Genomic DNA, 26190 nt, shown 5'->3' on the forward strand with positions numbered 1-26190 from the left:
CTAATTGTAAAAATTTATCGTGTTCTTAATAGTTTTTGTTGCAATTGCCTAAAACCATTGAAAATCTGTGTTACTGCTCTTATAAAGCATTTTGTTTTAGTGCTGACTGCTGTTTACCATTTTAATATATACTAGCCAACAAAAACTGCATGGGCTTGTAAATCCCATTTGCTTACCTAAATGCTGTTTCTCTGAGCAGTCTCTTTGTTTTAGATTCAGATTACTTCAAGGCAATGTGAACCAGATTCTAATTTGGTTTTTGGCTTGTAAAAAGTGGGGGGAAGAAAGGTAGCACTGAACAAGGAATTAACCACTCTCTGTTGCGCAGCTGTGCAGTAGGAAGAGCGTTATGAACCCCTTTTGAAAGCACTGCATGCAGGCAGACAGAAACCATAGTGCTTTAAGTACCTTTTCCTTGGACAGGTTTATATGTGCTTGTCTTTTGGTGCAAAGGATCTGCATTGCACTTGTTTTGCAAATCAAGTGTCCAAAACACTGCAAAAGTACAAAAAGAATAGAAACTTTGTATACATTAAAACATCAGCCCCAAAATACATCACTTACCATAGAAACTTAAGCACTCACTCAAGTAGATCCTCCAAAGAACTGTTTTGTTCCCAGAACACAGGATAAATTATTTATAAAGGGCTTTGTATTGATGAAGTAACTTTACAAACATCATGGATTAGGAGGAGACAGTTACGGCTTGTTGAGTGCATATGAAAGTTTGGTAATGCAGCTGCTCCAAGGAAAAAGTTGTTCCTACACTCCCACTTAAACCTGAATTTGAAACTGGGTGTTGTACACTATGAAAGTTTCATAATCATAGCCTACCTCAACCTATATATTTCCATGAGGGTTTTATTCAGTCTTCCCTGAGCTACACTTGTAGAGCAGGACTAGACTGGATGATCTCCAGAGGTCCCTTCAAATCTCTATTAGTCTCTGCACTGGGCAGTTGTAAATCCAGCACTTCATTACTTGGGGTACCTTTGCAAGCATGTCATCCAGATCCTGTCAGAGTTTTGCAATTTATGTTTTAAAATAGCACCTTTGTGTTTTTCATGTATGTCCTTTTCCACAGGGGTGCAGTTTGTCTTGCCAGGAATAATACTGTCTTATTCAGTTTCTGTTTCTTGGCTGCAAAAGCCACCTTGGCAAGAGCTGAGATGGTATCAGTGACGGAGAGATCCAGCCCACAGTCATTGGCCATTGTAGGGCAATCTAATCACAGCAGAGGTCTGGTAGGACTCTGCTGTGGAGTGTCTGGAGTCTCTGGAGGTGGAGACTGCACTGACAGGAGAGGTGAAGAACAGCATGAGAAAGGGAAGGTGTTGTTACTTATGTTTCTGTCTGCCAAGTGGAGCTCTAAACAGGTCTTCCAGCCCAGTTAGAAAAAGGTGAAATCCAAAGAGAGCAGCCAACAGAACAATAGATTTTGTTATGAAGGTCTCTGCTGTCCTTGTCCCCAAACCAGCTTGAGATCTTTCTTAGAATGACAACTGATGGGATTCTGGTTGAGGAGGGTCTAGAGATGGCCCTGTGCAGGTGGGGAGGCCATCTGGGGACTCCTTGCTCTACTTTTTGATGACTACAGCATGCTGTGGCTAAAGGCATTGAGTAAAATAAACTGCCATGCTCCCCCAGGATTCATGATCTTTCCAGCAAGCAATTTTCAAAGTGACTCCTCTTGTAATCCTTGCACAGCATCCCTTGAAGAAGGAAAGATTCTACAGAGAAACTCCCAAAGGCATGTCATTACCCTTGATTCTCAACTGCTGCAAGACATCCTTACTGCACAGATTTTCAGGGTAACTGGATTTTGGAGCAATAGAAAATCCAGTCTTGAGGCGATCTGTTCTAGCAAGATAGTTGCCTCTGCAGTCAGTGCAGTAATCTAAATGTTCATATTTCTTGCCTCACAGCAGAAAAGTGGGTCTTGAAAAACTGAGGCATGACTCAAACATGTGGGATGATGTGAACATGGATAGTGGTTTTCACTGGACTGTACTGAGACAGTATTTGCAAATAAGTAGTTTATTACAAAGGCAGTGAATCTACTGGTCCACTTGTCAGCATGTCAAACCCTGAGGAGTTTTATTGAAGATCTTAGAGCTAAAATTGATTACATCCTGCTATGCCAGATGGGTCTGCATCTAATTTTGCAAGTTAACACCCTGCGTCTCAAAGTATGCTTTTTAAGGCATGCTTTTCCTCAATCTTTACCAGCCTGCAAGTCTGCAAAGCCCTTCACAATTTGTCTCCAGCAAGATATCAGCTATGGCACATTCTTCCCATGAAAACGGATGTTTTCTGAAAGACCTTTCATTTCGACCATATTTTAAAAGAAAGAGTTCATAAGAGGGAAGGAGGGATGTTCCCCCCCTACAAATAATCTAACACCCTTTCTAATGATTGATGCAAATTATATTGAAATTATCTCTTTGATATATGCAATATATTTGTCAAGAAGCTCATTAAGTCATTTGCAATGGCAGAGTGTCTTTATGTTCAGAATCTCAGTTTACATTAAGGCTTTATTTCTAGCAAGTGACACCTGCTGTAACTGAAATGCAGTAATCCCCTCTTTCCTGGAATGGAAACCACCTGTCAGCATAGTCTTTACAGCATTGTAAATGTTAAGACCAGATGATCACAATTTCTTTAAATCTGTATTCTGCAAAACCCAGATTAATGTAAGACTGAAAGTTTTGACTGCTTCTTTAAGTTGAATAGCCCTGATCTAACACATAAAAGAGAACAGGTAAAAATAGGTAAACAACTGAAACAAGATCAACTATTGTTCAGTGTTTGAAGATTGTACCTCTAAAAATTATGTTTGCAGATTCACACCACAACCCTCAGCTGCAGAGTTTGTCATGTGCAACAACATGAGGGAACCTGGACAAAGACTAATTTATGTGATTCTGCCCAGGCTGTCACCCAATCTTCTGAATTATGTATCTAAAGAGCATTGTAACAGATAAGAAAAGAGACATTATGTTGAACAAATAAGTTCTATGATGAAGTTTACACCAGTGCATCTCAGTAACAGGGACACAACTTGCAATAAACAGCTCCATTTTGGAAAACAGCATTCTTTACCGGCAAAAGCTCTTCTGTAAACTGTATTAATACTGATATAAGTGTTCCTTCTTACATTTTTATGCTCTGTGCATATGGTTGTCATTCATACAAATGCATCTGTCCTGTCTCTTTTCCTTTCCAAAAAGGATAATCCCTCTCAATGCAGAAAGGCCTGTGTGGGAGTTAAATACAGGTTAAAAGAGTGAGGATATGTATTCGGAGGCTAGAGGAGTTTAAAAAATGCACTCTTTGTGTGTGCAAATCTGTTGTCACAGAGAGCACCTTTCACTGAAAGGCACTCACCGTTTGCTTGGATGTTTGGCTGAACATCCTTCCTTCCAAAGACACAGCATTTTATAGAATTAGCTTCACATTATGCAAATTACATATCAAGATTGATTCACCTCTCCAAGTTGTTTTGTGCCTCCAGGAAGGTATAATCTCATATGCCTTCAACTGTAGGTACTAATATATTTCCCAGATGGGAACTTTGCATTCAACAACAAAAGGAAGCTTGAATACAGAAGTCCCCCAAGAAACCTACTAAAAGCCACTGAAAATCCAGGGCAGTATCTCCCTGTTCAACTGATTACTTCATCAACTCATTCTCTCCATCTTGTGGGATGGGGTGCTTTGCAGCTTGCTGGGCTGATGCATCCTGTTGCTCACAACGGTATTTATCCTCCTACTGCTTTGTTGTGAATGATACAAAATAGAGGCACTTATGGTTTCAGGTAAGTATCAGCAGCTCTAGTTCCAAGTTCAGTTCCAAGTTCTTTGTGAGTACAAGCCTGGGGCTTTCCAGTGAGATGGGGAGGTTTACTCAAAGAGAGAGATGTAATCTGGCTCTTGGTCCTCTTGGCCGCATGGGTAAAGCAACAGCTCCTTCCCCAAGGAAGTGATGGGTTCGTCCTGTTAAAATAGGATATGATCAAACACCAGCTTTCAAACAAACCCTGCCTGTCACAACTCCATGAGGTGGACAGCAGTATTCCTGCTTCTGCTATGGTGTGGATGTGTTCCCACCACTGTGTGATACAGCTCGGTTCCCTGGAGAGCTCAGGGAAAGACCTTCTGCCCTCTGTCTTCATAACAAAATGTCTATGCTCTGCACCATAACTCAGTGACACAACTCTGGCAGTTCTAGGAAAGAGCTGTGCTCATCCCTGAGGAAACTACAGCTTCTCTGACATGGAGTGGTGACCTGCCTAGAAAGTGCTGGAGCCAGGATTGTGCAGCATGCAGGTAAAGCAGAACCAGGGATTGTGGACTGCACTTCTGGCTGTGTTTGTGGGAGGGACAAGGGTGGATTCTGGAGAGAGCACACACCCTCTGCGTAGGCAAGTCCTGTTCTAAGCAGGGAATTCCCTGACACTACAGTCCCTGCTTCCAATCTCATTCTCCATCCTAGCAACAGAGGCATGGTGGGGACCGGCCTTCTTTCATGGTCACCAGGTGTGTGATAAGCAGAACCCAGTGGGGGCACTTTGGCAGAGTGGGCGCATCTGCCCACATGAGCTGTAGTGCAGGGGGTCTGCAGGATTCTTCGCAGACTGTGGACTTGGCTCTATGTTTGATGTAGCTATGCACTGCCAGGCTTTAAATCCTTTAGCTCTGGTACAGATAGCTGTATAACTCCTGCTTTTAATATTTTCAGCCTGAACTGTGAAAATAATGCAAGAAGCAAGTTCAGGCAGTCCAGGTAGGGTTCCATAGAGCAAATGAGCATCACTGTTTTTCTCATGTCCAGTTTTCTTTAGCCATGTCTGTATTAAGCTAGGCACTTACTTAAAAGAAACAGGGATTTTAAATTAACTTATGAGAAAAATTATTGTTCTGTCCCTGGGCAGATCTTACAGTAAATGAATGAACAATCTATCTGTCTCTCTTTGAAACCCATGTAACTGCACTCCATGCTGGTAAACGCCACTGTTATTGTTGCAAGAGCCCACCAACCTTCCTCCTTCCCTTCTATTTTTTACCTTTGCTCAATACCACCCCTTGCCTGCTTTGAGATTATAAAGATACCTTGCTCTCTTCCATGCTGAAGCTGAAGGTAAGCAAGATTTTGTGTTTACCCAAATTTCCAGTGCCACTTAACCACAGAGAATACAAAAGAAAGGAGTTTGCATGAGTATGCTGTCACCTCTCATCAACAGTTCTACTACGTAGCTTGTAAGTAACTTGGGCCCTACATGCAAGGTGTTCTGTGCTTGAGAGTGAGTGAGTCAAATCTGAGATATCTGAGATGGATTAGGTCGCCCGGGCTGTACCAGTCAGGCTGACATACTCTTCTGGAGCAGCACACAGGTTATCCAGCAGCAGTTAAAATGGGTCTAGTTACCAACTTCAAAACAACTGAATCTACTCTTTCTTATTTTGAAGTGCCCTGAGACAATTAAACAGTTAATGAATGCATTGCTAGATGTTCACCTTGTGGTAGTTTACAAGGTCGGCCAGCATTGCATGTTGCAGCTGGTCCACTCCAAGGAAACTGTAGGAATCACTGGAGGCATCAATGAGGAAATGTTTACATCCTTCCACAGATTGATAGGAGAGCACGTAGCCTTGGATTTTCTCACTGACCTGGATCAGAAAACTCCCTGGTACTGTTTTATTCAGAAGCTCTTCTGCTTTCTTAGAGGTTAGGATACCTGTTCAAAACCAAAACACAAAACTGAAGGGAGAAAAGCATTTGTACAGGACTGAACACTCCTCACAAGAAATGTGCTCTAAAACCAGTCCATGGCACTTCCATCCCTTTCACTGTTTTCTTGCCCAGTAGCCCAAGAAGAAGAGTGCTGCCATTGCTAGTAACAAGCCATGGCCAACTGCTCTTTTTTAACTGTACCACACCCGGCCAATGATGAATGACAAACATGGAGAGCTTGAAAGGACTGTTGCTGTGCTATGAGAGAATGGTATTGCAGTTGTTGTATGTTGATTCCAATATAGGAGCTTTACTCCCAAGCCCAACCTCTGTTAGCAGCCGTGTTAGCAGAAAAAACTCCTTAAACACTTGGGTTGGCATAGAAATTCCCAGGACTCACCATGGAACCAAGGTGTATTGTGTCTGTGGTTTTCAGATAGCCAGTGCGGAGAGGGAATTGATCCTCTTTGAACCACTTGATGATGCTTTCTTCTGTGGAATTGGAGATTGTCCTCTGGACTCCCTCTTTCCTGTTAGAAAAGACCTCTGGTTTGTGCATCAGATTCAAATGACAGGTTTTGAGTCCCTGTGCAGGACTTATATTTTGCTTAGAATTTTAAGACCAGCCCTAAACAGACAGCTTACACCAACCAGTTCAGCTGTATGGAGTACGGTTTTCAGTGGACATCTGGCATCATAGGGGCTCTATACGTCCAGGCTTATGACACCCTAATAACTAAACCTGTTACCCTCCAGGAATGAACAACTAAAGGCCTCATCACACCTAGGCTGGAATATAGCCTATGCTTATGTATTTTTCCCTGCTGGTTGTCTCTTGCACAGAAGAGGGAGAGCTAACAATTCCCTTCTCAACCATTCCATTCTAGAGCAAAATAATCTCACCCCTTCTCCTTTCTCCAGAGCACAGGGGCTTCCTTACCTAATTGTTCTCCCATTTGCTGTTGTGGGAGGTGGAAGTTTAGGCTTGGGGGGAAGAGGTGGATATTGAAGTGGTTGCCGATCTTCTACTGTAGCACCCTTGGAAATGTCTACATGTTTCCCTCTGTGGATGCCCTGCAGTGAAAGCCTCCTGTAGTCATCTCTGGCTTGCTGTGCAAGGGAGCGTCTCTTCTCATCTGCTGCCTTGGATTTCCACACTGGAACAAAAAAGGAATCCTACAGGAGCGATCAACAGCAAGTTTAAAGCTTGCTACCCTTTGCCCATCTTCCTGCTTGATGAAATGGAAGAGTAACCCATTTCACAAGCTGAAGGATTCACTCAGTTGTGAGACCATTTGCCACATGTCTCCCATGTGTTAAGTGGCACAGTTTGTATTACTTTAAAAGATTAAAAACCAGTTTTTTTCTGTGACAAGTTTAAAAATCTGCATATTTTTTCTTGGTACCAGGTCCCTTTGTACTTAGAGACTTCTTGGTTTTGTTTCAGATGCTGACTCCTGGCTCAGACATGGATTTCTGTAGTGCCTTTCATGTAAACTGGTAGGTGGAGGGCAGGGCTTATGGAGTTGAAGATGCTGAAATGACCCCAAATCAATCATTTGAAGGATTTGGAAATGCTAACCAATTTTGGAGGGTGGGAAGAAGTCTTGCTGAAACTATTATGGGAAGTGGAGAACTTGATCGTGCTTTTGTTTAATTTTTTTTTTCCTGTAAAATTGCCTTGTTTGTCTAGGTCCATCTCACTGTGGAGTCTGTACGGAGTAACCAGCTCTCCAGTCAGTGGTATTTTTTTTTATCAGTTGGAAAAAAAAATCCCTAGACTGAAGTGGAAACAACTGCTTGAAACTGCACCCTAGGGCCTGGCCCTGCTCCCCAAATACCTGCAGAGCTGGCCTTGGATGCTGTTTCATGTAGAACAGTAGAGATATAGAGGCTCTATCTCCCAGGGTTGGTATTCTGCTTTATTCTTAGGCTTCCATGTGGTCAGAGCGAGAGATGGGGATAAAAAGAGAGAGTCCACGTGGGCTCAGGGTTTTTCTCTGGGTCAGGAAAGGGGAGGGGTCAGCCTTGGCTTCAGGCCAATCCCATCGCAGGGGTCAGTCCATTGGTCTTGTAGGGGTTACAGGGTTAAAGGGACATACCATCCCCAAAACAGTAGGGTATTGGGTTACAACATCTCACCCTTTTTTTGTTTAAAAGAAGAGAGAAAGGTATTAGGTTGTTAAAAGGAAAACAAACATTTTTAAAACATGTTAAAAAGTCTCTGAGTCTGCCAGGAGGTCGTCTTCTGTGTCAGTTCTCTCTCCTCTCCGGCGGTGTCTTCTTTTCGAAGCAACTGCGACTTGCTTCTCTTCCTCTTCAGCTGGAGCTGGTTGTTTGGGGACATAAGGCTTCACCCATTTCTGGGGAATCCACCGAGGGCCTGAGGGAGTGGATACGCACGCATAACCATGTCCCCAGGTAACAAGCTCATAGGGACCTTTGGTTTCCCAGGTTTCTGGATCCCTAATCAAAACTGGTGGATGCTCAGACAGCTTGAACTGTTTGCCACTGTTAAAATGACGAACCACAGGAGGATTCATGTTTTCAAATGAACAGTTCAAGAAATTGATAGTGAACAGGGCTTTGCACAGCTTCTGCTTGTGGAGACATCCACACAGTTGAATTGCTCTGTCTAGCCAGAACATGCTTGAGCGTCTGATGTGCACGCTCAATCACTAGCTTGGCCCTGTGGGGGAGTGGGGGATGCCTGTCTTATGTTCCACTCCCCACTGCTGGACAAATTCCAGGAACTCCTTGGACACATACGCTGGGCCATTATCTGTTTTGATTTCCTTAGGGATCCCCAATACTGAAAAAGCTTGCACTAGGTGTTGTTTGGCATGCACAGCTCTTTCTCCTGCGTGGGCAGAGGCATAAACCGCACCTGAACATGTGTCAATGCTTACATTAACATATTTGAGGCGACCAAAACTGGGAATGTGTGTGATGTCTGTCTGCCACACCTCACAGCTGCCAAGGTCTCGGGGGTCAACCCCTGCACCTAGCGATGGCGTGGCCTGGAACTGGCAGCTGGGACAGGTGGCCCACAATGGCTCGAGGCCTGACTCCGTGTTAGCTTGAACTGACGGATCAGACCTGGCACATTCTGATGGTATTGCTGGTGGCTCAGCTTTGCCTGTTGGAAGATGTCTGGGAGGCGTGCTTGTTCTGCTGGGGTGGCAAGGGAGTCTGCCTGACGATTCCCTTCTGCGATCTCACCTGGCAAATCGGTGTGTGACCTCACATGCATCACATAGAACGGATGTTCTCTATGAGAAATCAGATAGATTAGTTTTGACAGCAACCTGAAAAGCTGCTCATTGTCAATCTCTTTGAGCACTGCCTGCTCCGCCCTGGACACTACTCCCGCTACATAAGCTGAGTCTTTTACCAAGTTGATTGGCTCTGAGAACTTCTCAAAAGCTCTTACCACTGCAGCCAGTTCAGCTACCTGAGGCGAACCCTCCACAAACTCAACATCAGCTTCCCAATGCTGAGTCTGAGGATTTCTCCAAGTCATCACCGACTTGTGGGAAGCCCCAGAAGCGTCTGTGAACACTGTGAGAGCTTTGAGTGGTCTCCGACTCCTCTTCTCACGAGGAATGAGGTGGAATTCCTCATTGAACAGCTTGTGAGACGGGGCATGGACTGATATTTGTCCACTGTAGCTGTCCAGAGACAACTGGAGACTGGCATTGCTCTGGAGCAAGTGCTCGAACATCTCCTTTGTCAGCCTCTCAGGAGAGTTCCTTCCCTCCTCAGAGAGTTTGACTGGAAGGTGGATACATGTGAAGTCACAACCTGCCAGCTCATACAGTCTCATCCTTGCCTTACGAATCAGCTGAGCTATGAGTTCTTGTGGCTTTGTGATGGTTTTGGATCTTTGGTGGGAGAGGAAGACCCACTCTATGATTAAGAGCGAATCTCTCTGCCCCTCGATCCATTGGAATATCAAACCGTGTAAGTGTGGTAGTTTTCCCAGAATTATGAATTTGAAAGGCAGTTCAGGCTTGTAGCGATGAGCCTGCCTCTCTGCCAGAGCTTTCTGTACCTTTTCGATTGCAACTTTTGCCTCTGGGGTCAGTTCCCTGGGAGAAATCAGCTCTCTCTCCCCCTTCAATAAATTGAAAAGGGGCTCTAGGTCCTCATTAGTGAGGCCAAGCCAGGGCCTAACCCAATTTAAAGACCCACACAAGGAATGGAGATCTGCTAAGGTTTTTGGGTTGCAATTAATGTCCAATTTCTGAGGAACAATGGTCCTTGCAGTGATTTCCAGGCCCAGGTACTTCCAAGGTGGCATCCTTTGGACTTTATCCTCCTGCAATTGAAATCCAGCAGAGGTTAAAACCTTAACCACTAGGTCAAGCGTGTGTTGGAGTATAGAGTCATCGGGGGCACACACAAGCAAGTCATCTACATAATGTAGGATGATAGCTTCCTTTCTCTGAGCACGCACTGGAGACAGCAATGAGGCCACATACCACTGGCATATGAAAGGACTACACTTCATCCCTTGAGGGAGCACTTTCCAGTGGTAGCGCTTCATTGGGGCTTCTCTGTTGATGGTAGGAACAGAGAAGGCAAACCGTGGAGCATCTGCTGGGTGTAAAGGGATTTGAAAGAAACAGTCCTTAATATCTAAAACTGCCAATTTCCAATTTTGAGGGAGCATCGTTGGAGAGGGCATCCCTGGTTGAAGTGATCCCATGTCTGCTATAATTTTGTTTATTTCCCGGAGATCATGTAACAATCTCCATTTGTCTTTCCCTGGTTTCTTAATTACAAATACCGGGGAATTCCAAGGACTTGTAGTTTCTTCTATGTGTCCTTTTGCCAATTGTTCTGCTACAAGCTCCTCCAGCGCCTTAAGTTTTTCTTTACTCATCGACCACTGAGCTGTCCAGATTGGAGAATCATCTAACCATGTCAATTTGTGGGCAGGGCGCTCCTCAGTGGCCGCCTTTAAAAATCCTGAGGACTTTTGGGAATTACCATTTTCATTCCCCACTGAGACATGGTATCTCTTCCCCACAGGGGGTACTTATAGTCTGTAACAAATGGACGGACACTAGCTATTTTTCCATCCGGCCCCTCAATTTGCACGATGCTTTTCGATATTTTTGCCAATTTGATTCCCCCTATACCTTGGATTTTGCCTGCCACGGGTTGCAATTCCCATTGTGACGGCCACATCCTTTCGGGTATGATCGTCACATCTGCCCCTGTGTCCAGTACCCCCTCCACATGGAGATGGTCTGAACCATGGGTCAGATTGCATGCCACAGAGGGTTTTTCCTCACCCACCACCTCTGCCCAATAGACTTCAGGTGATTTTCCTTCTGCTGTGATTTCCTTTGGAACAGGAATGGCCTGGGCGAGGATTTGCCCCTCATTCAGGTAATAAGGTGGTTGTGAGCAGCGTGCTAAGAGAACGAAACCTGAGACATTTTCCTTCTTGGATAATGGAAGTAATTCCATCTCCAAGGGTGTGTGTGCTGTGTCCTCCATAACTAAATACTCACAGCGCAGTTCCAAATGCAACAGCGTCAGGTCCAGTGAAGTGCTAGACAGATCCACTGTAATTGTTGTCCACTCTGTTGACATAAAACAAACACCTTTAGTGGTCTTAAGATTGAGACGACCAAAAGGCGTCCAACCCTTGCCAATTGAATATTTAACATTAATGCTATCATTAATCCCCACACCATTTGTCCCGTCCTCCCCCTTAGTTTTAAAGAGAGAGGTTTTTTCCCGTGTGGAACCCGCAGTATTTATATCTTTGCGCGTTATGGTATTTATGGCGGGCACGCGCTGTACACCTAGTTTTTTTGTTTGTTGGTTTTCTTCTGTTTCTGGCTGTGTGGGCAATCCCTTGCATAGTGTCCTGTTTTCTTGCACTGGAAGCAGGTGATGTGCTGCAGCTGCTGTGGTGGTACCGGTTGCTTCCTTGGTCCTGGTGTCATCGCTGCTGCAGATCGTGAGTGTGCTGGTCCTGGATTCCTCTCTGGTGCACTGAACAGTTCTGCTTTTCTGGTGCAGGCTTCTATCATCTGTGCTAAGCTAGGTGGTGGGTCGAGGGGAAGACTAAGTATGACCCTGCGACATGATTCATTAGCGTTTTTCTGAGCCATCTCCTTCATAGCTCTGCCTGCACCTTTGGGTCCGAGACTTGTCTCTCCACCTGTGCACGGAGGCGATCCAGAAACTGCAAGAAACTTTCTGAAGGAAACTGTTTAATATTAACATAACTACCTGTAACTTCAGTAGTAGGTAATTGATGGAAAGCTTTTTCTGCTGCTAGAGAGATCTTATCCAAAACAAATTTAGTTAATAAGCGTGCCTGTTTATCAGGGCTTTGGTACTCTCCTTCTCCTGTTAGGTGTTCCTGTGTAATATCATTATCATCCTCATCCTTTGCACTTTCTGGGCTTTGTTGTAGTTCCTGCAAAAGCACTCTTAAAGATCTTTTCTAAATACTTTCCCATAAATCAAATTCCGAAGCTGAAAGTAAACATCTGAATAAATCCTTAATATCATTAGGTACCATCTCATTAGAACTAAATGTTGCTCTTAAAAATCCTTTAAAACATTTCACTGTGTCTGCCAAATTCTCTTTGAATCTTACAAATTTTCCTTTTTATCTTGGTATGGTAGTGGCTGATATGTTCTCCTGCCATTTCTCTTACCCATATAAATGACAGGAGCCACAGACGGTATCTGAGTTTCAGATCGAGGGTTTTAGGGAATGGGCTGTATTCTGGGCTGTGTTATCTGTTTGATAATGTGCCTCCACGGAGACAGTGTCCTGAGCGATGGGGCGGTGCCGAGGGCCTTTATCTCAGAAGGAGTTGTGTAAAACCTGTAGAACCAGTTTTTCCCACACCCACCCCCACCCCCCTCTGTGCTAGCCTGATAGCTTGGGGGAGGGGATGGCAAAGCTCTGAATAGAGTGAGAACAGTCCTGAATAACCAGAGGCGAGGATGAGTTTTGGAGAGAGGTCTGAGGGTGTTATCAAGGGAGAAAGGAGTATTATGGGAAGAAGAAGAGTTTAAATGCCATGTGGCTGGAGCCATTTTGGGGTCTGCTTTCAGCCTCAGTAGTAAAGACACGTGGCTGATCAGCATGAGTTAGAGGAGACAGAGGAGTCAGATTTCTTAGGTGAAGAGGGAAACAACACATGCAGAGGGACAGATACAAGAACTGGTTGACTCTGAAGCAGTTTGCTGTGGCTGCCTGTTATCTTCTGTTTGGAAGTAACAGTTTTCTAATTTGCAAAAATATTGGGATGAACATTAAGGCTTTTTTATCTCCATTTTCGACTTTTAAAGTTAATAAATCTCCAATTTCATTCCAAAAGAAAACCGAATTCATATCTGCCAAATTAAGATCAGATCTTCTCTACAGACAGCCACCTAGCAAAGCGTTCTAGTTTTCTGTTAGTAATATCACATTTGCAATCTTTAAAAGTTCTCTATATTTGTGAAGCCACGCTCTGTTGCAAAGTAGATTGCTGTGTACCCATATTTTTCACAGCAATTTACTCTAATATCTCACTACAATGCACAGTTAAAACACAGTAGAGAAGACTGCTAGTTGCCGGCTAACTGGCACTTCCCCCCACAGAGAATCACAGGCTGCAGCAAAAACGGCGCCTCTCTTTGAAATCAGCTGTCTGGCGTGATACTGTACACACGGCAGAAACTGTTTCAAGGCGGCCTTGCTACCCCCACCAGTGTCTCCGGCTGCATACAGCTCCAAAACCCCCAGGGAGGACGCTGTGCAGCCCAGCCCCCCCGCACCTCGATTTTACAGAAGAAAGCACCTCAAAAACCCCCTCCCCACGGAGGAAAATTTATACTTACCACTCTCGTGCGAAGTACCGAGGAGCTGAAGAACTGTACTTTGTAATCTGTTCCTGAAAACCGACTCACCCTATGGCTGGATAGGTTTAGCAGGTTTCGTCCCCTTAAGCTAGACCTGCTAGAAAGCAAGTTTCGCCCAGCAGGGGCAGCTGACTTCCCGTCGGCTTCCTAACCCTTCTAAGGGTCACAGCCTCTCACGTGGGTTTTAATTTAAAAAGCACCACGTTACGGGGCGTCAACTGAAACTGCACCCTAGGGCCTCGCCTGCCTGCTCCCCAATTACCTTGCAGAGCTGGCCTTGGATGCTGTTTCATGTAGAACAGTAGAGATATAGAGGCTCTATCTCCCAGGGTTGGTATTCTGCTTTATTCTTAGGCTTCCATGTGGTCAGAGCGAGAGATGGGGATAAAGAGAGAGAGTCCACGTAGGCTCAGGGTTTTTCTCTGGGTCAGGAAAGGGGAGGGGTCAGCCTTGGCTTCAGGCCAATCCCATCGCAGGGGTCAGTCCATTGGTCTTGTAGGGGTTACAGGGTTAAAGGGACATACCATCCCCAAAACAGTAGGGTATTGGGTTACAACAACTGCTGATACAGCATTGCCATCTACTGAGCAGCAGGGGAGGAACTGGGAAGAAAAGTGCATCAGGTTCTCCTTCAGTAAGTATTTGGCAGCAGTGGTGGATGCTACTGCAAGTCTCATACTGTTTGCCATTTTCCTTTCTAACATTGAGATTCATTACATGAGACAGTGCAGCTTGGGCTTTACTTAGGTGGGATCAGGCTTGAATGACAGGGAAGCCCTTTTTGATTAGTCCCTGTTACCCACTATCCTTGTCCAAGAGCAATGTTACTGCAAAGTCCTATAAAAAGCCAGTTTCTAGTTTAAAATTAATTGTATTGGCTATACTCACGTGGTTCCTATTTGTTGCTTGTTTCAACATAGTGTCAGCTGGAAAAGTTTTCCATTCCCCTGCCCAGCTCCAGTCTCAATGCTCCATGGACTCAGAAATGTTTCTGATATTACAGCACTGTATTTCTGGGTAATATTCTCCATCGTCTGACCTATTATTCAGTTCTAGTATGGCAGAAGGGTTGAGATGACCTGACAGAGCCCTAGGATTTCTCCAGGCTTATAGGAAAAGGTAATTTTAAGATCTTACAGAATTCCTGCCATTCAGGCTCATTCTCATCCGATTTCTGCAGCATTCTCTGGCTCCCTGTGCTGGTGTGGCTCTGTGGTATTGGGTCCTGGGGAGCTGTGATCTCTTCTGAATTTTTCCTCTGTGCTTCCTTCATCTATGAAAGAAATAGTATGTTCAGCTTTGTCTCAGGCAAACTTTAGCCCTGCTTTTTAGCTAGCCTTGAAATACCAGGAACTCCATTCTTTACAGTGAATCCTTCCAATTTCAACAACATAGAGACCTTCTGTCTCTATGGTAACAAATCAGGAAGGTAGGGAAAACAGTCCACCAAAAATCATCAGAAGCATCTCCCTATGCTACTCCCCAATCTGCCAGCGTGGCCAGCTTTGTATCATCTCCAAATCATCACATCACACATGAGGAACATGGCAATACTGGATAAAACTGGTCCAAAATATGAGAACATTCTTGACTCCTGAGGCTCTGAAGCTGACTGGCACTCTAGGATAAAGCACTGACCCCCACTCAATGTGTTAGAAGCATCACAGGTTGCCACTTACCTGTTGGAAACTATGTTTCCTCACATGGCAATCTGCCAGCATCTGGTGAACATTTCTGGTTCCCCTCTGAGCAGAGCAAGACAGCGGTGAGAAATAAACGTGACATTAGGATAATTGCTCTTTTTTTTGGTGCAATAGGTGTTTAAAGCAGTTATGTGACATTTGCTAATAAATTTTGCCAGCCTGCTCTGACAAACATTGGAGGGGTTTTCCCATCATATTTGGCCAAACATGCCACAGGAGGAGAACTCAGGGGTGTCAGGATTGCCATAAGCATGCTAAGCAATGTTCACAAGTGCTCCCAGAGAGCAGTCCCTTTCTGCCATTCCTCTAAAGCAAACCCTTGCAGAACCTGATGTCTACAGCTTTACCTGTCTGTGCATGTTTGCAGCTGTGGTTGGGTTACTGCAAACTCCTACTTGACAAACTGATCCAACTGGCTGGATATTTTGTGTTCTCTCTTCCCTGAAAACTTGCCCAGCTGCCCTGCTTGAAGTCCCTAGCTGAGAGCTGCCTCTGCAGATGAACTGTTAGGTTTGGCTTTCAGTTAACATCCACCCACCTCCCCATCAGACCCCGACTGCCTCCCATGGCACAACGAGTGATGAGTTAACTGTACTATTCTGCTTACCAAGGTCACAATTCCTTTTTTCTCCACCACCTACTTGGCTAATATTTAATATGAACACGGCTTTACAATTTCCCTCCCCTCAACAGGAAACTAGGAACTTCAATGCGTGTGAAGCAGCATTTTTTCATAGATCAGCCCTATTCCCTGCGACATGATACCTGGATCTCTCAGGTTAAATAGCAACTGGATCTCAGAGAAAATATTTTAGTACAGGAGGTGGGAAAAAGCCTCTCTCCAGGCCTAGAAAATGCAAAAAGGTACTTCAGTCTGGAGCCCTCCTTCTAACAGCAAAAACCTCAGAAACATGGGAAAATTTACTAGTAATATAATGACAGAAAAGAAAGGAAAATATACAACCCCCATCTATTTCCATATGTAACACTTTGAAAGGGGGATAGATTTTTGGTGGTGGCTTGTTTGGTTTTTGGGGTCTTTTTTGTTTGGTTTGTTGAGGTTTTTTGTCAGCTTTGACTAATAAGTTCCTTTGAAAAACAAGAATTTCCCACATAGTTGCTTAACTTCAGCAAACAGTGCAGAGAAAAACCCCATGTGACTCAGAGGCTTTTGATAAAGGAGACAGTCACTCTGAATTCCATTCACTATTTTGGTAGCAGTAGGAGAGTGTTTTGCCAAAACCCAACCTTCTGCTATCATATTTTTATACCGAAGTATGGAGTGACTGTATGATAAAAGAATATACAATCATACAAGTTCATTCAAGGCTGAATGAAAACTGCAGAATGAGATTGGACCTCTCCCATTAAATTGGCAAGGTGTCTTGTTCCTTTTGTTCAACTGTGGTTGCATATGTAGTTAATTTAACTCTTTTTTTTCCTTTCTCTGCAAATAGCTTTTTGTAGCCGGTTAAAAAGCACAAACGTATTTATTGCTGGAAAAAATATTTCTGTAATGAAACACCACAGGAAAGCAGACACTGTATTACTGCATTTGGAGCTGTCCTGTGCTATCAAGGTTTTAAGCTGTTTTCTGTATTAGAAGACAAAAAGCCCCAAGAACCACCTAAAAGATGCATGTCAGATGATGCTGGTAAAATTATCTTCATCTGGTCTTTTATAAAAAAATTATTTGTCTGAGGGCTGTGACCTTCCATTTAAAGATCCTAGGATAGCCTCGCTAGTCTTGTCCCAAAAGCCATCCAAACCAGCCACAGTGCAGAAGGGAAAGTACTTCACTCCTTGTTTTACCCATAGAGAATGAAAGCAAAGGAATTCAGCTGCACCATTTTAACTAAAGTTTTGGTCCGTACCCGGAAGTGCAGCCTGTAAACCGGAGCGGCCAATATATGAACAATGTTCTAAAAGTTTCCAACCCGGAAGTGAGAGCCCGCGGCAGCCCCAAGCCAAGCTGGAGCCCGGCGGCCCCAGCAGAGGTGGGAAAGCCTGGCAGAGGCGGAGCCAGCGGCGTGGTGGGGGCTGGCAGAGCCTGGGCCAGCAGCACGGGGTGTGGGGAGGCCAGCAGCACGGGATGGGGGGGAGGGGGCCAGCAGCGCGGGGCTGGGAGGGGGGGCCCGGCAGAGCCCAGGCCAGCAGCGCCGGGAAGCCCGCGGCGCGGGGGAGCCGAGCAGAACTGGGGCCAGCGGAGCGGAGGAGCCCGGCGGAGTGGGGGAGCACGGGGGAGCACGGCAGAGCGGGGAAGCCCGGCAGAACTGGAGCAAGCAGCACAGGGCCGCCCGGCAGCGTGGGGAAGCCCGGCAGAACCCGGGGCTAGCAGCGTGGGGGAGCACAGCAGAGCCAGGCCAGGTCAAGCAAACGCGGCGGCGGCAGTGCAGGCGGCAGGCCGGGGCGAGCGAGCCCGCCGGCAGCGGCCGGCCCCGAGTGGCCCTGCCGAGCTGTAGGCTCCCAGCTGGGCCACCCGGCCCCCGTCGGCAGCACTCAGCGGCCCAGTAAACCCCGCCATGCCTCGATTCTGTTACTATTTGGCAACTTTGTTGCACACGGGTCCTCGCTGCCAATGACAGAGCGGCTTATAATTGGGTGCGGCTTGTGTATGGACAAAGAACGAAATGTGTGCCAACACCCGGCGATGTGGCTTATAGTCAGTGTGGCTTGTATTCGTGAAATTACTGTAATTTATCCCTTGGTGCAGAGCAGATCTATCTCAGCACATGGACCTCCTGAGTCTTAAGGAAGGATGTAACAACATGGCTTCTTCTCTTCTGTAGAAGAAAAACTTTAACAGATAGATGGCTTTTTCCTTCAGATTTTTATTTACAGCAACCAGGATTTTCTGCACTTCCTAGACCTCAAAAAACATGTATAGTTATGGGAAAATGGAAAACTACCTTTGTGAGCTCCTGCCTTTTTCCTGTTGCATCAATATCAATCATTTTTCTCCCATGTTCCTCCCTTTTCTCCGCAGTGTTTTTTTTATTCCCATGAAGATCTGTCTCAGACAGAAGTCTTGGCTGTGGGTACAGAGACCATGTCGCAGAAGAGTAAGTCTCTCTGAAATACAAGAGAGAGAGGACTTAGGAGGTAGCCACTTTCTGATGTCTGAGCATCTCGTGAGGAGGCTGCACATGAGCAGAGCAGAGCTGCAATGAAGCCACATGTGCATAGGCAGTTATATCTCCACATCAGGTAGGTAAGTAATTCAAATAATGACTCATGGTAACTGTTGTCCAGCTGTACCCAAGCTCCTGCCAGTGAATCAGAGCAATCCAAGCCTGTCACCTGCTGCAGTAACAGCATCAGCATTTCCTGTGGTCTGCAGAGGGTCCCATGCAGTAGCCACGTCACAGGAGGCTCAGTGAGCCAGGGCAAGTCTCAGACTGCAGGTGGTCTCTACCAGCATTGTGCATCCTCTCAGAAAGCCAGCCTTTGCCTGTGCCTTTTGCCAGCAAGGCTAGCGTGACAGTGCTAACCACAGCCCCTACAGAGAAGACTTCAGCTTATGTGTCCCTAGACAAAAGCCTTCTCCTCCATATATGCCCACTAAGTCCTTCAGCTGAAGGATGCTTACCTGACCTCCTAGCCTTGCTCTCTTACTAAGCGCTTTGCTCTTTGTGCCTGGATCTCTTCACAGATGGCTGCATAGGATTTATCTGAAGGATGCTCGCCCATCACCCAGACCCACACTTCATTGTCAGCGCCTAGTTTCTATGTCACTGACTTCCTGTAGGCTGGAAAAGAAGCAGCTCTTTCACAAATGCTGTTTGCTGGGTAGCTCTTTGCAAGACCTGTATTGCAGCTGCTGTGCCGTACCAACTGCTGTTGGTGACAGAGCCCCCCCAAAAGCAACTGTACATGAAGAAAGCTCAACTGGGATGCAGCCCACACTTGCCAATTTTTTCATATTCCTTGAGCCAGACCAGTGAAGGAGGAATTTCTGAGTCTGGGAGCAAAGGAGAAGAATCACCACTGTTTCTTTTCTTGCTTTAATTCCTGAACACTGTCCCCCCCAAACTGTGTGAGGGTGAGCTCACAAATAGAGCACATGGAGGAGACCTGGGAGAAGAGAGCAATCTTCCTAGCAGGGCATGCTGTGTAATCCTGGCAAGGGAACTTCAAATCTAAAATCTCAGTGTGAACTGCTCATCAGATCTGGTGCCTCAGGACAGATATTCAAATCCATGGTTACATTAAAGACAGATTCAGAGGCACCATTTAGTGGAAAACTTAATGAGGTGCATCTCCTGGGGGCAAATAAACCCTGTTTTCCCAGCTAGGGGAGTTAAGCAATTTGGTCAAGGACAGAATGTTTGGGCCAGGGAGTAAAAAACATTGTGTACCTGGCCAAAACTATTTCATTGAAGGTGGATTTAGTTATGTTTAGAAATAAGCCTATATAAGGATATATTACTTCCTGTGATATATGTTATAAAGTAATTCGTGTTTTGTGAAAGATAAATCATGTTTGTATAAATAAAGAATTTAATAAAGTAACTTTAGGTACACCGAGCCACAGAAAGGAGAAAGATTGCTTCACCGAATTCCAGCACTGCAGATGCTAACAAAGCTGCAATTAGCAAGTTAATAAAACCAGCCCCAACAAAGGTAACTAGTAATGGGACAGTCCAGGAAACTCCCCGGGCATGAGAACTTGATAATCGCCACCAATCAAGATAACCAGGGTCCTCAAGAAAACCTACATTTCAATACCCGGTTCCTGTAAACCAAAATCTGCACACATCAAAATTCATCGCTGCGCCCGAAAGTGTTTTTGTCCAGTCCATGGTGGAGAAAGGAAACTATATGAATATGGGAATCCACGGCAGAAACAAAGGGACGTTTGCCCCAGGCCAGAAAAACTGTATAAAAACAGACTGCCCAGGACGGCATTTGTGAACACAGGGGGATATGATGCGATAGAGGTCTGATCAACGTGTGTGTTCATCCAGCACCGAACCCGGGCTCGGTGTTGTCTTTTTGGTTGTGGCTTCCCAGGGCCATATTTTCAGTCATAAAAATAAAAATTGTTGTTTTAATATTTTTAATTTGGCTCGATTCGTTTATTACCTGTAACACTTCCTATTTCTAGGAAGTGGTTGATTAGGCAGATATGTGCCAGAGGGTGAAGTAGCCAGAAGGCAGAGACTTACCTTTTCTTGGCAGTGGCTTCTTTGCTGAAATCTCTTCTGCAGCAGCTTCTCTTTTCTCACATCGTCTGATCTGTTCCTGCCTCATCTTGAAGAAGAGGATCTGCTTCTGCTCCTCGTTGAGTTCTGCCAGCAGCTGTGGATCGATGTACATGTCTGATAATATCTGTTTCAGCATGGATGCAGGTTTCACTTACATACATTCGTGGCAATGATCTTCAGGGATCAGATACTCTTCCTTACTCCAACAAGAGTGCCTGCCCATCTGACTGAAGTAGGAATGCAGGCGTGCCAAAGAAATTATATTTCTGTCTCTTTCCTTTTTTTTTTTTTTTTTTTTTTTTTTTCAGCTCAGACTTCCTGCACAGAGCAAAAAAAGTAAATAAGTAGCTTTAAAACCTGCTGTTAAGATTCCTTGGAATAAGAGGTGAGCTCAGCTTTCATGCAGCCCCTATCTGCTCTGCGAGAGAGAGCTGGCCAGAAGGGATGAGGCCTGGAGTGGGGAGGTTGTGTTGATACTCTGATAAACCCAGCTGATAGTGTATCAAAGAGAGAGAGCACTGCCTGTTAGTCATCAGAAGTGCGGCTTGGCTGTACCGAAGCAGACATTCTTGTCGGGCAGGGAATCAATGAACTCATGACTCCTCCTTCCAAACAGGAAAGCTTTGATGATCAAAAGCCCAATCTGCTTCATTTTACCAAAGAACCAAAGAAAGACAGGGAGGACTTTCAACTTTGCTTTTGAAGTGAGTGTGGGAATTTTGGGGTGCTCCCGTCCATTAAAGTCAGCCCCCTAGCAAGTCAAGGGAGCACAAGGAGTGCAGCTGATTTGAAGAAGGGCGATTTGGATAGCCAGTCTGAGACAGCTCCCACTCTGACACATCTTGCTGATGCACCTGCCCATGTGGTGAGCCTGTCATGGGACATCCCTGTCTGACAGCATGAAGCCAGTGGGGAGAAGGGGCAGCCCTGTTCTTGCCCAGGATACTGGCTCATGTCCAGTGCATGCTGGTGAGGTACTAGCACCCTCACAGCCTTGCTTTTTGCTCATGGAATTTACATTTACAACAGAGATTTCACTGAAAAATTGGAAGCTCTCCTGTCACTTGGGAAGATGACGAATCAGAAAGTAGAAATGTGGACTAAAGACCTTGGAAACAACTATTTTCTTTATCTTAACTGGATACACTCATGGAGGTGAGGAGATTGGTTGGCAGAGCTTTTGGTGACACAGTGAGCAGGGGGGCTGACAGCCACATATTAAGTGCAACACCAGAGCAGGGTGGCTGACTGGCCAGACATGGCAGTGACTTCTTGGACAAACTGTTGGGAAAGGTTGCCACTGGAGGGTGCAGTGATCAAGAGTTGGTGTTGTCTTCTCATTTCTGTTTTGTTTCTCTGATTACATAATACTTTCCCTATTAAAAATGTTAACTTCATTCTAGAAGGAAACATGAAGCTGAAGCTGCTGTTCCAAATTGGTATAGATTTTGTTTAAATAAATTACTTCCTTGATTCAAACAAAGATTTTTAGAGGATGTGGTCTGACTTGAGCAATGCTTTCTGAGTACCCCCAATGGCAGAGTTTTTTCATCTCAGCAGTCAAAGGGTCTTGGGTTGTCCTTGATTCCATGGAAGTGGCAACTATAGGGAAGGAAAGGCTTTCTGGGACATGACACATGAGAATTCATCAGCAGAATGCATGCAGCAGCATATCCATGCTGCTCTGGCTTCTCGGGAGTAGGAATGGCTTTGCTATGGCATTTACTTAGGAGGATGTGATGTGCTCTGCCATATGCCATGGTGACAAAGTGGTCCTCTTTCCCTGCCTGTGGACGCGGAAAGTCAAACATAGGACTGTTGTGGGCTGGGGGAGGTTTAGAAATTTTTCCCATTATTATGTTAGGCTGGCCGGGGTGGCTCCCCTTTTAGCCGTTAAGTGCTCAAGACAAAGGATGGCTGGGCTGGCCCTGATTTTCTTGATTGCGGAAGGTGGAGTGCTGCTTTTTGTCCTTCGGCGGATGGGGGGACACTGGCAGCTTGCCGGCCGACCTCGGGGAGAGAGGTTGTTTTTGTCCATGGTGGGATCAGGCCCCCTGGACTCCGACTGCTAAAGCTTCCTGCTTCTGAGAACAACGCTGAGAACTGGGACGTCCACAGTGAGCAGAGTGCTTTCCTCACCCTTCTCCCACCTGGGACAGAGCTGCCGCCTCGCTCCCCTGCTCCTGCAGCAGCTGCGACTGAGAGGCTGCCCTGCCCTGCTCCATCGGGACTGTGTGGATGAGGAGGGGCATCTGTCACTGGAAAAAGGGACGGAGACTGAGTTCTGTTCTGTCACTGTTTTTTTCTTTCATATAGCTGATGCTGTTTTTGTTTGTCTAGTAAATATATCAGTAAAGAACTGTTATTCCAAACCCATACCTTTTTGCCTGAGAGTTCCTAAATTTCCTTTTCCTGGCAATACTGTCCCTTTAAACCACGACAGATCTTAGGGCCAGAACATGGGGCTCAAGGTTAAGGAATAACAGTTCTTCAGTTGCCTGAGATTGTCTTTTTGTGTGCTAACAACATGTGGTCCAGTAACATGTGGTCCAGCAACATGTGGTCCAGTTTAATCTGGTTTGGGCTGCACATGTTCATACATGTGTCTCTCCCATTTGCAAACCCTTACATAAACATGGGCCCTGTAACTAAGGCTACTGTGACTGTTATCCAATTGCTTTATGGGTTGATAAGGTGAGGAATTCATGGATTTTTAACTTCCTTTGGAAAGCAGGTACATGGATTCAGGGATACCACACACTAACTGCATGTTTTGGGGATTACTTTTATAATGGCACCTACTGTGAGGGAATAACACCAGGGGAAATTTTCTCCCAACCCTTCACCCAGATTTTTGGGTCTACCCCACCACTTTTCGAAGGTTTCAGATTTCCTCTGAATGCTAATGATATCATACAGTGGCTGATGTTACTGATAGTCTTGTCCTATTTAACATTAAGAGATAAGGGGGGATTGAGCTGGATAACAACCCTGATACCTACTCCAGGAAACAGGGATGGTGCCCCAGAGACTAGGGATGCTGCCCCAGAGCCTGACCCTGCCCCACAGTCCCCCTCAGAGAGGAACCGCCCGGAGTGGGTGGGGGTTCTAGTGAAGGAGATAGGCCAGATGATGAAGGAGTACCTCTCCCCAGCTGGTGAGAAGCCCTGCCATAAAGGGGGAGAATCCAGTGATGCTGTAGTGGAACCCATAGGTGTTACATCTGCCCAGGGTCCAGCTGAATTGCAAGGGCACTCACAGCCAGCAGCAGTCGCCCCTGTAGAAACTAGGAAGTCTAAAATGAAAACAAGGCACCTAGACAAGAGGACCAGAGAGGAGGGCCCTCACAACCAGCAGGGGAGCCAGAGGTTGAAATCATCACTGAGTCCCTGTCTTATGAAAATCTCCTGCAATCTGTGGAAAGATATTGCACGACGGGGCCGGGAGGCTTTGACAACGTTGGTTACTTCGGGTCTGGGACCTCATGGGTACAGGTGTGCACTTGGATGGTACAGAGGCAAGGAATTTGGGATCCTTGTCCCAGGACTCAGGTTGTGGACCAGATATTCGTAAGGGAGCCAGGCCCACTTCCCCTCTGGGAGCGGCTTTTAATGAGTGTAAGAGAGAGGTTTGTCAACAAGAGAAAGAATAGCAGGAGCACCACAATAGAATGCATTGGAAGACCATTGAGGAAGGGATCCAACAGCTGAGAGAGGTGGCAGGTACTGGAGTACTCTTTGGGAGGGTATGGACAGCATGACAATGACCCTGACAAGGTCAGGTGCACAGGGCACATGCTGTGGGAATCTGGCAAACCGAGGGCCATCTCAATATACCACCTTCATTGCAATGATTAATGCTGATGAGCACCGAGAAACAGTGAGCTCTGTTGCTAACAAGCTTAGGGATTTTCACAGTATGATGAATGGCGCAGTGCAGGCCCAGGTTTCTTCTGTGGTCCAGGAGGTGAGGGGGATGAGGGAGGAGATGAAGGAGGTGAGGGGGATGAGAGGTGACATAAGAGAGATGAGGGAGGAGATCAAGAAGATCAAGGCAGCACCAGTGCGAGCCTCATACCCCAAGGTTACAGCCCAACGCCCCCCAGCTAGTGAAAGAGGGTACACCCCACGAGCTGACCTACGGTTTTTTCTGCATGACCATGGGGAAGACATGGGAAAATGGGACGGGAAACCCACTTCTGTCTTGGCAGCATGGGTGCGTCAACTCAGGGAGGGAAATGCTAACCGAGGGAGCTACACTAAAGTGAAGGTAGCCTCAACCTCCCATGACCAAGGTGCTGGGCATTACAGAAGGGAGGATGATCTGTCAGACCCACTTGAAGGAACCTCCACTATGTATGTTCAGGAAAGGAATAATAGCCAGGGCTAGAGGGGCCCTGCCTCTAGCCAGGGAGAGGCACAGGATAACAGAGTCTATTGGATGGTGTGGGTCCGATGGCCTGGCACATCAGAACCACAAGAATATAGGGTATTAGTTGATACTGGTTCACAATGCACCCTAATACCATCAGAACATGTGGGGGAAGAGCATGTTTCCATTGTTGGGGTGACGGGGGGATCACAGGAATTGTCTTTGCTGGAAGCTGAGGTGAGCCTGACAGGGGAGGGGTGGCAGAAACATCCGACTGTAACTGGCCCAGAGGCTCCGCGCATTCTAGGCATAGACTTCCTCCAGAGTGGCTATTACAAAGACCCAAAGGGATACAGATGGGCTTTTGGAATAGCTTCTGTAGAGGTAGAGGGCATTAAGCAGTTGAACACCTTGCCTGGACTGTCAGAAAACCCATCTGCAGTGGGACTCCTGAAGGTGGAAGAGCAACGAGTGCCAATTGCCACCTCAACAGTGCACTGCCAGCAGTACCGGACGAATCGAGATGCTGTGATCCCCATCCACAAGATGATCCGTGAGCTGGAGAGCCAAGGGGTGGTCAGCAAAACCCACTCACCCTTCAACAGCCCCATCTGGCCCGTGTGCAAGTCTGATGGAGAATGGAGATTGACTGTGGACTATTGTGCGTTGAACGAAGTGACTCCACCGCTGAGCGCTGCCGTGCCGGACATGCTGGAACTCCAGTACGAGCTGGAGTCCAAGGCAGCAAGGTGGTATGCCACCATTGACATTGCCAACGCATTTTTCTCCATTCCCCTGGCAGCAGAGTGCAGGCCTCAGTTTGCCTTTACATGGAGGGGCGTGCAGTACACCTGGAATCGTCTGCCCCAGGGGTGGAAACACAGCCCCACCATCTGTCATGGACTGATCCAGGCTGCACTGGAAAAGGGTGAGGCTCCAGAACACCTGCAATACATAGATGACATCATTGTGTGGGGGAACACGGCAGTGGAGGTATTTGAGAAAGGAGAAAAGATCATACAGATTCTGCTGAGAGCTGGCTTTGCCATTAAAAAGAGCAAAGTCAAAGGACCTGCCCGAGAGATCCAGTTCCTGGGAGTAAAGTGGCAAGATGGACGGCGCCAGATCCCCACTGAGGTCATCAATAAGATCACCGCAATGTCTCCACCAGCCAGCAAGAAGGAAACACAAGCTTTCCTAGGTGCCATAGGTTTTTGGAGAATGCACATTCCTGAGTACAGCCAAACTGTGAGCCCTCTCTACCTGGTCACCCATAAGAAGAACG

General features: G+C 46.1%; 1 protein-coding gene and 1 long non-coding RNA gene across 3 annotated transcripts; one reads left to right on the forward strand and one right to left on the reverse strand.

Moving 5' to 3' along the window:
- Positions 1 to 50: 50 nt before the first annotated feature.
- Positions 51 to 20833, reverse strand: SH2D4A (SH2 domain containing 4A). Its single transcript, XM_033059726.2, is given in 10 exon segments — positions 51 to 3999; positions 5521 to 5741; positions 6138 to 6152; positions 6155 to 6267; positions 6678 to 6894; positions 14762 to 14897; positions 15304 to 15369; positions 18237 to 18399; positions 18917 to 19076; positions 20496 to 20833. Coding segments are annotated over 10 exon segments (1359 nt in total). The 5' UTR covers positions 20671 to 20833; the 3' UTR covers positions 51 to 3906.
- Positions 6823 to 20390, forward strand: LOC116996306. 2 transcript variants are annotated; one of them, XR_004417930.1, is made up of 3 exons: positions 6823 to 7237; positions 18314 to 18538; positions 18980 to 20390. It is a non-coding gene; the product is annotated as an uncharacterized LOC116996306 (long non-coding RNA). The 2 variants fall into 2 exon arrangements; XR_004417929.1 differs by lacking the exon at positions 6823 to 7237 and adding an exon at positions 17283 to 17324.
- Positions 20834 to 26190: the final 5357 nt, after the last annotated feature.

Source organism: Catharus ustulatus, chromosome 5, assembly GCF_009819885.2.
Source record: "Catharus ustulatus isolate bCatUst1 chromosome 5, bCatUst1.pri.v2, whole genome shotgun sequence".
Classification (NCBI taxonomy): Eukaryota; Metazoa; Chordata; class Aves; order Passeriformes; family Turdidae; genus Catharus; species Catharus ustulatus.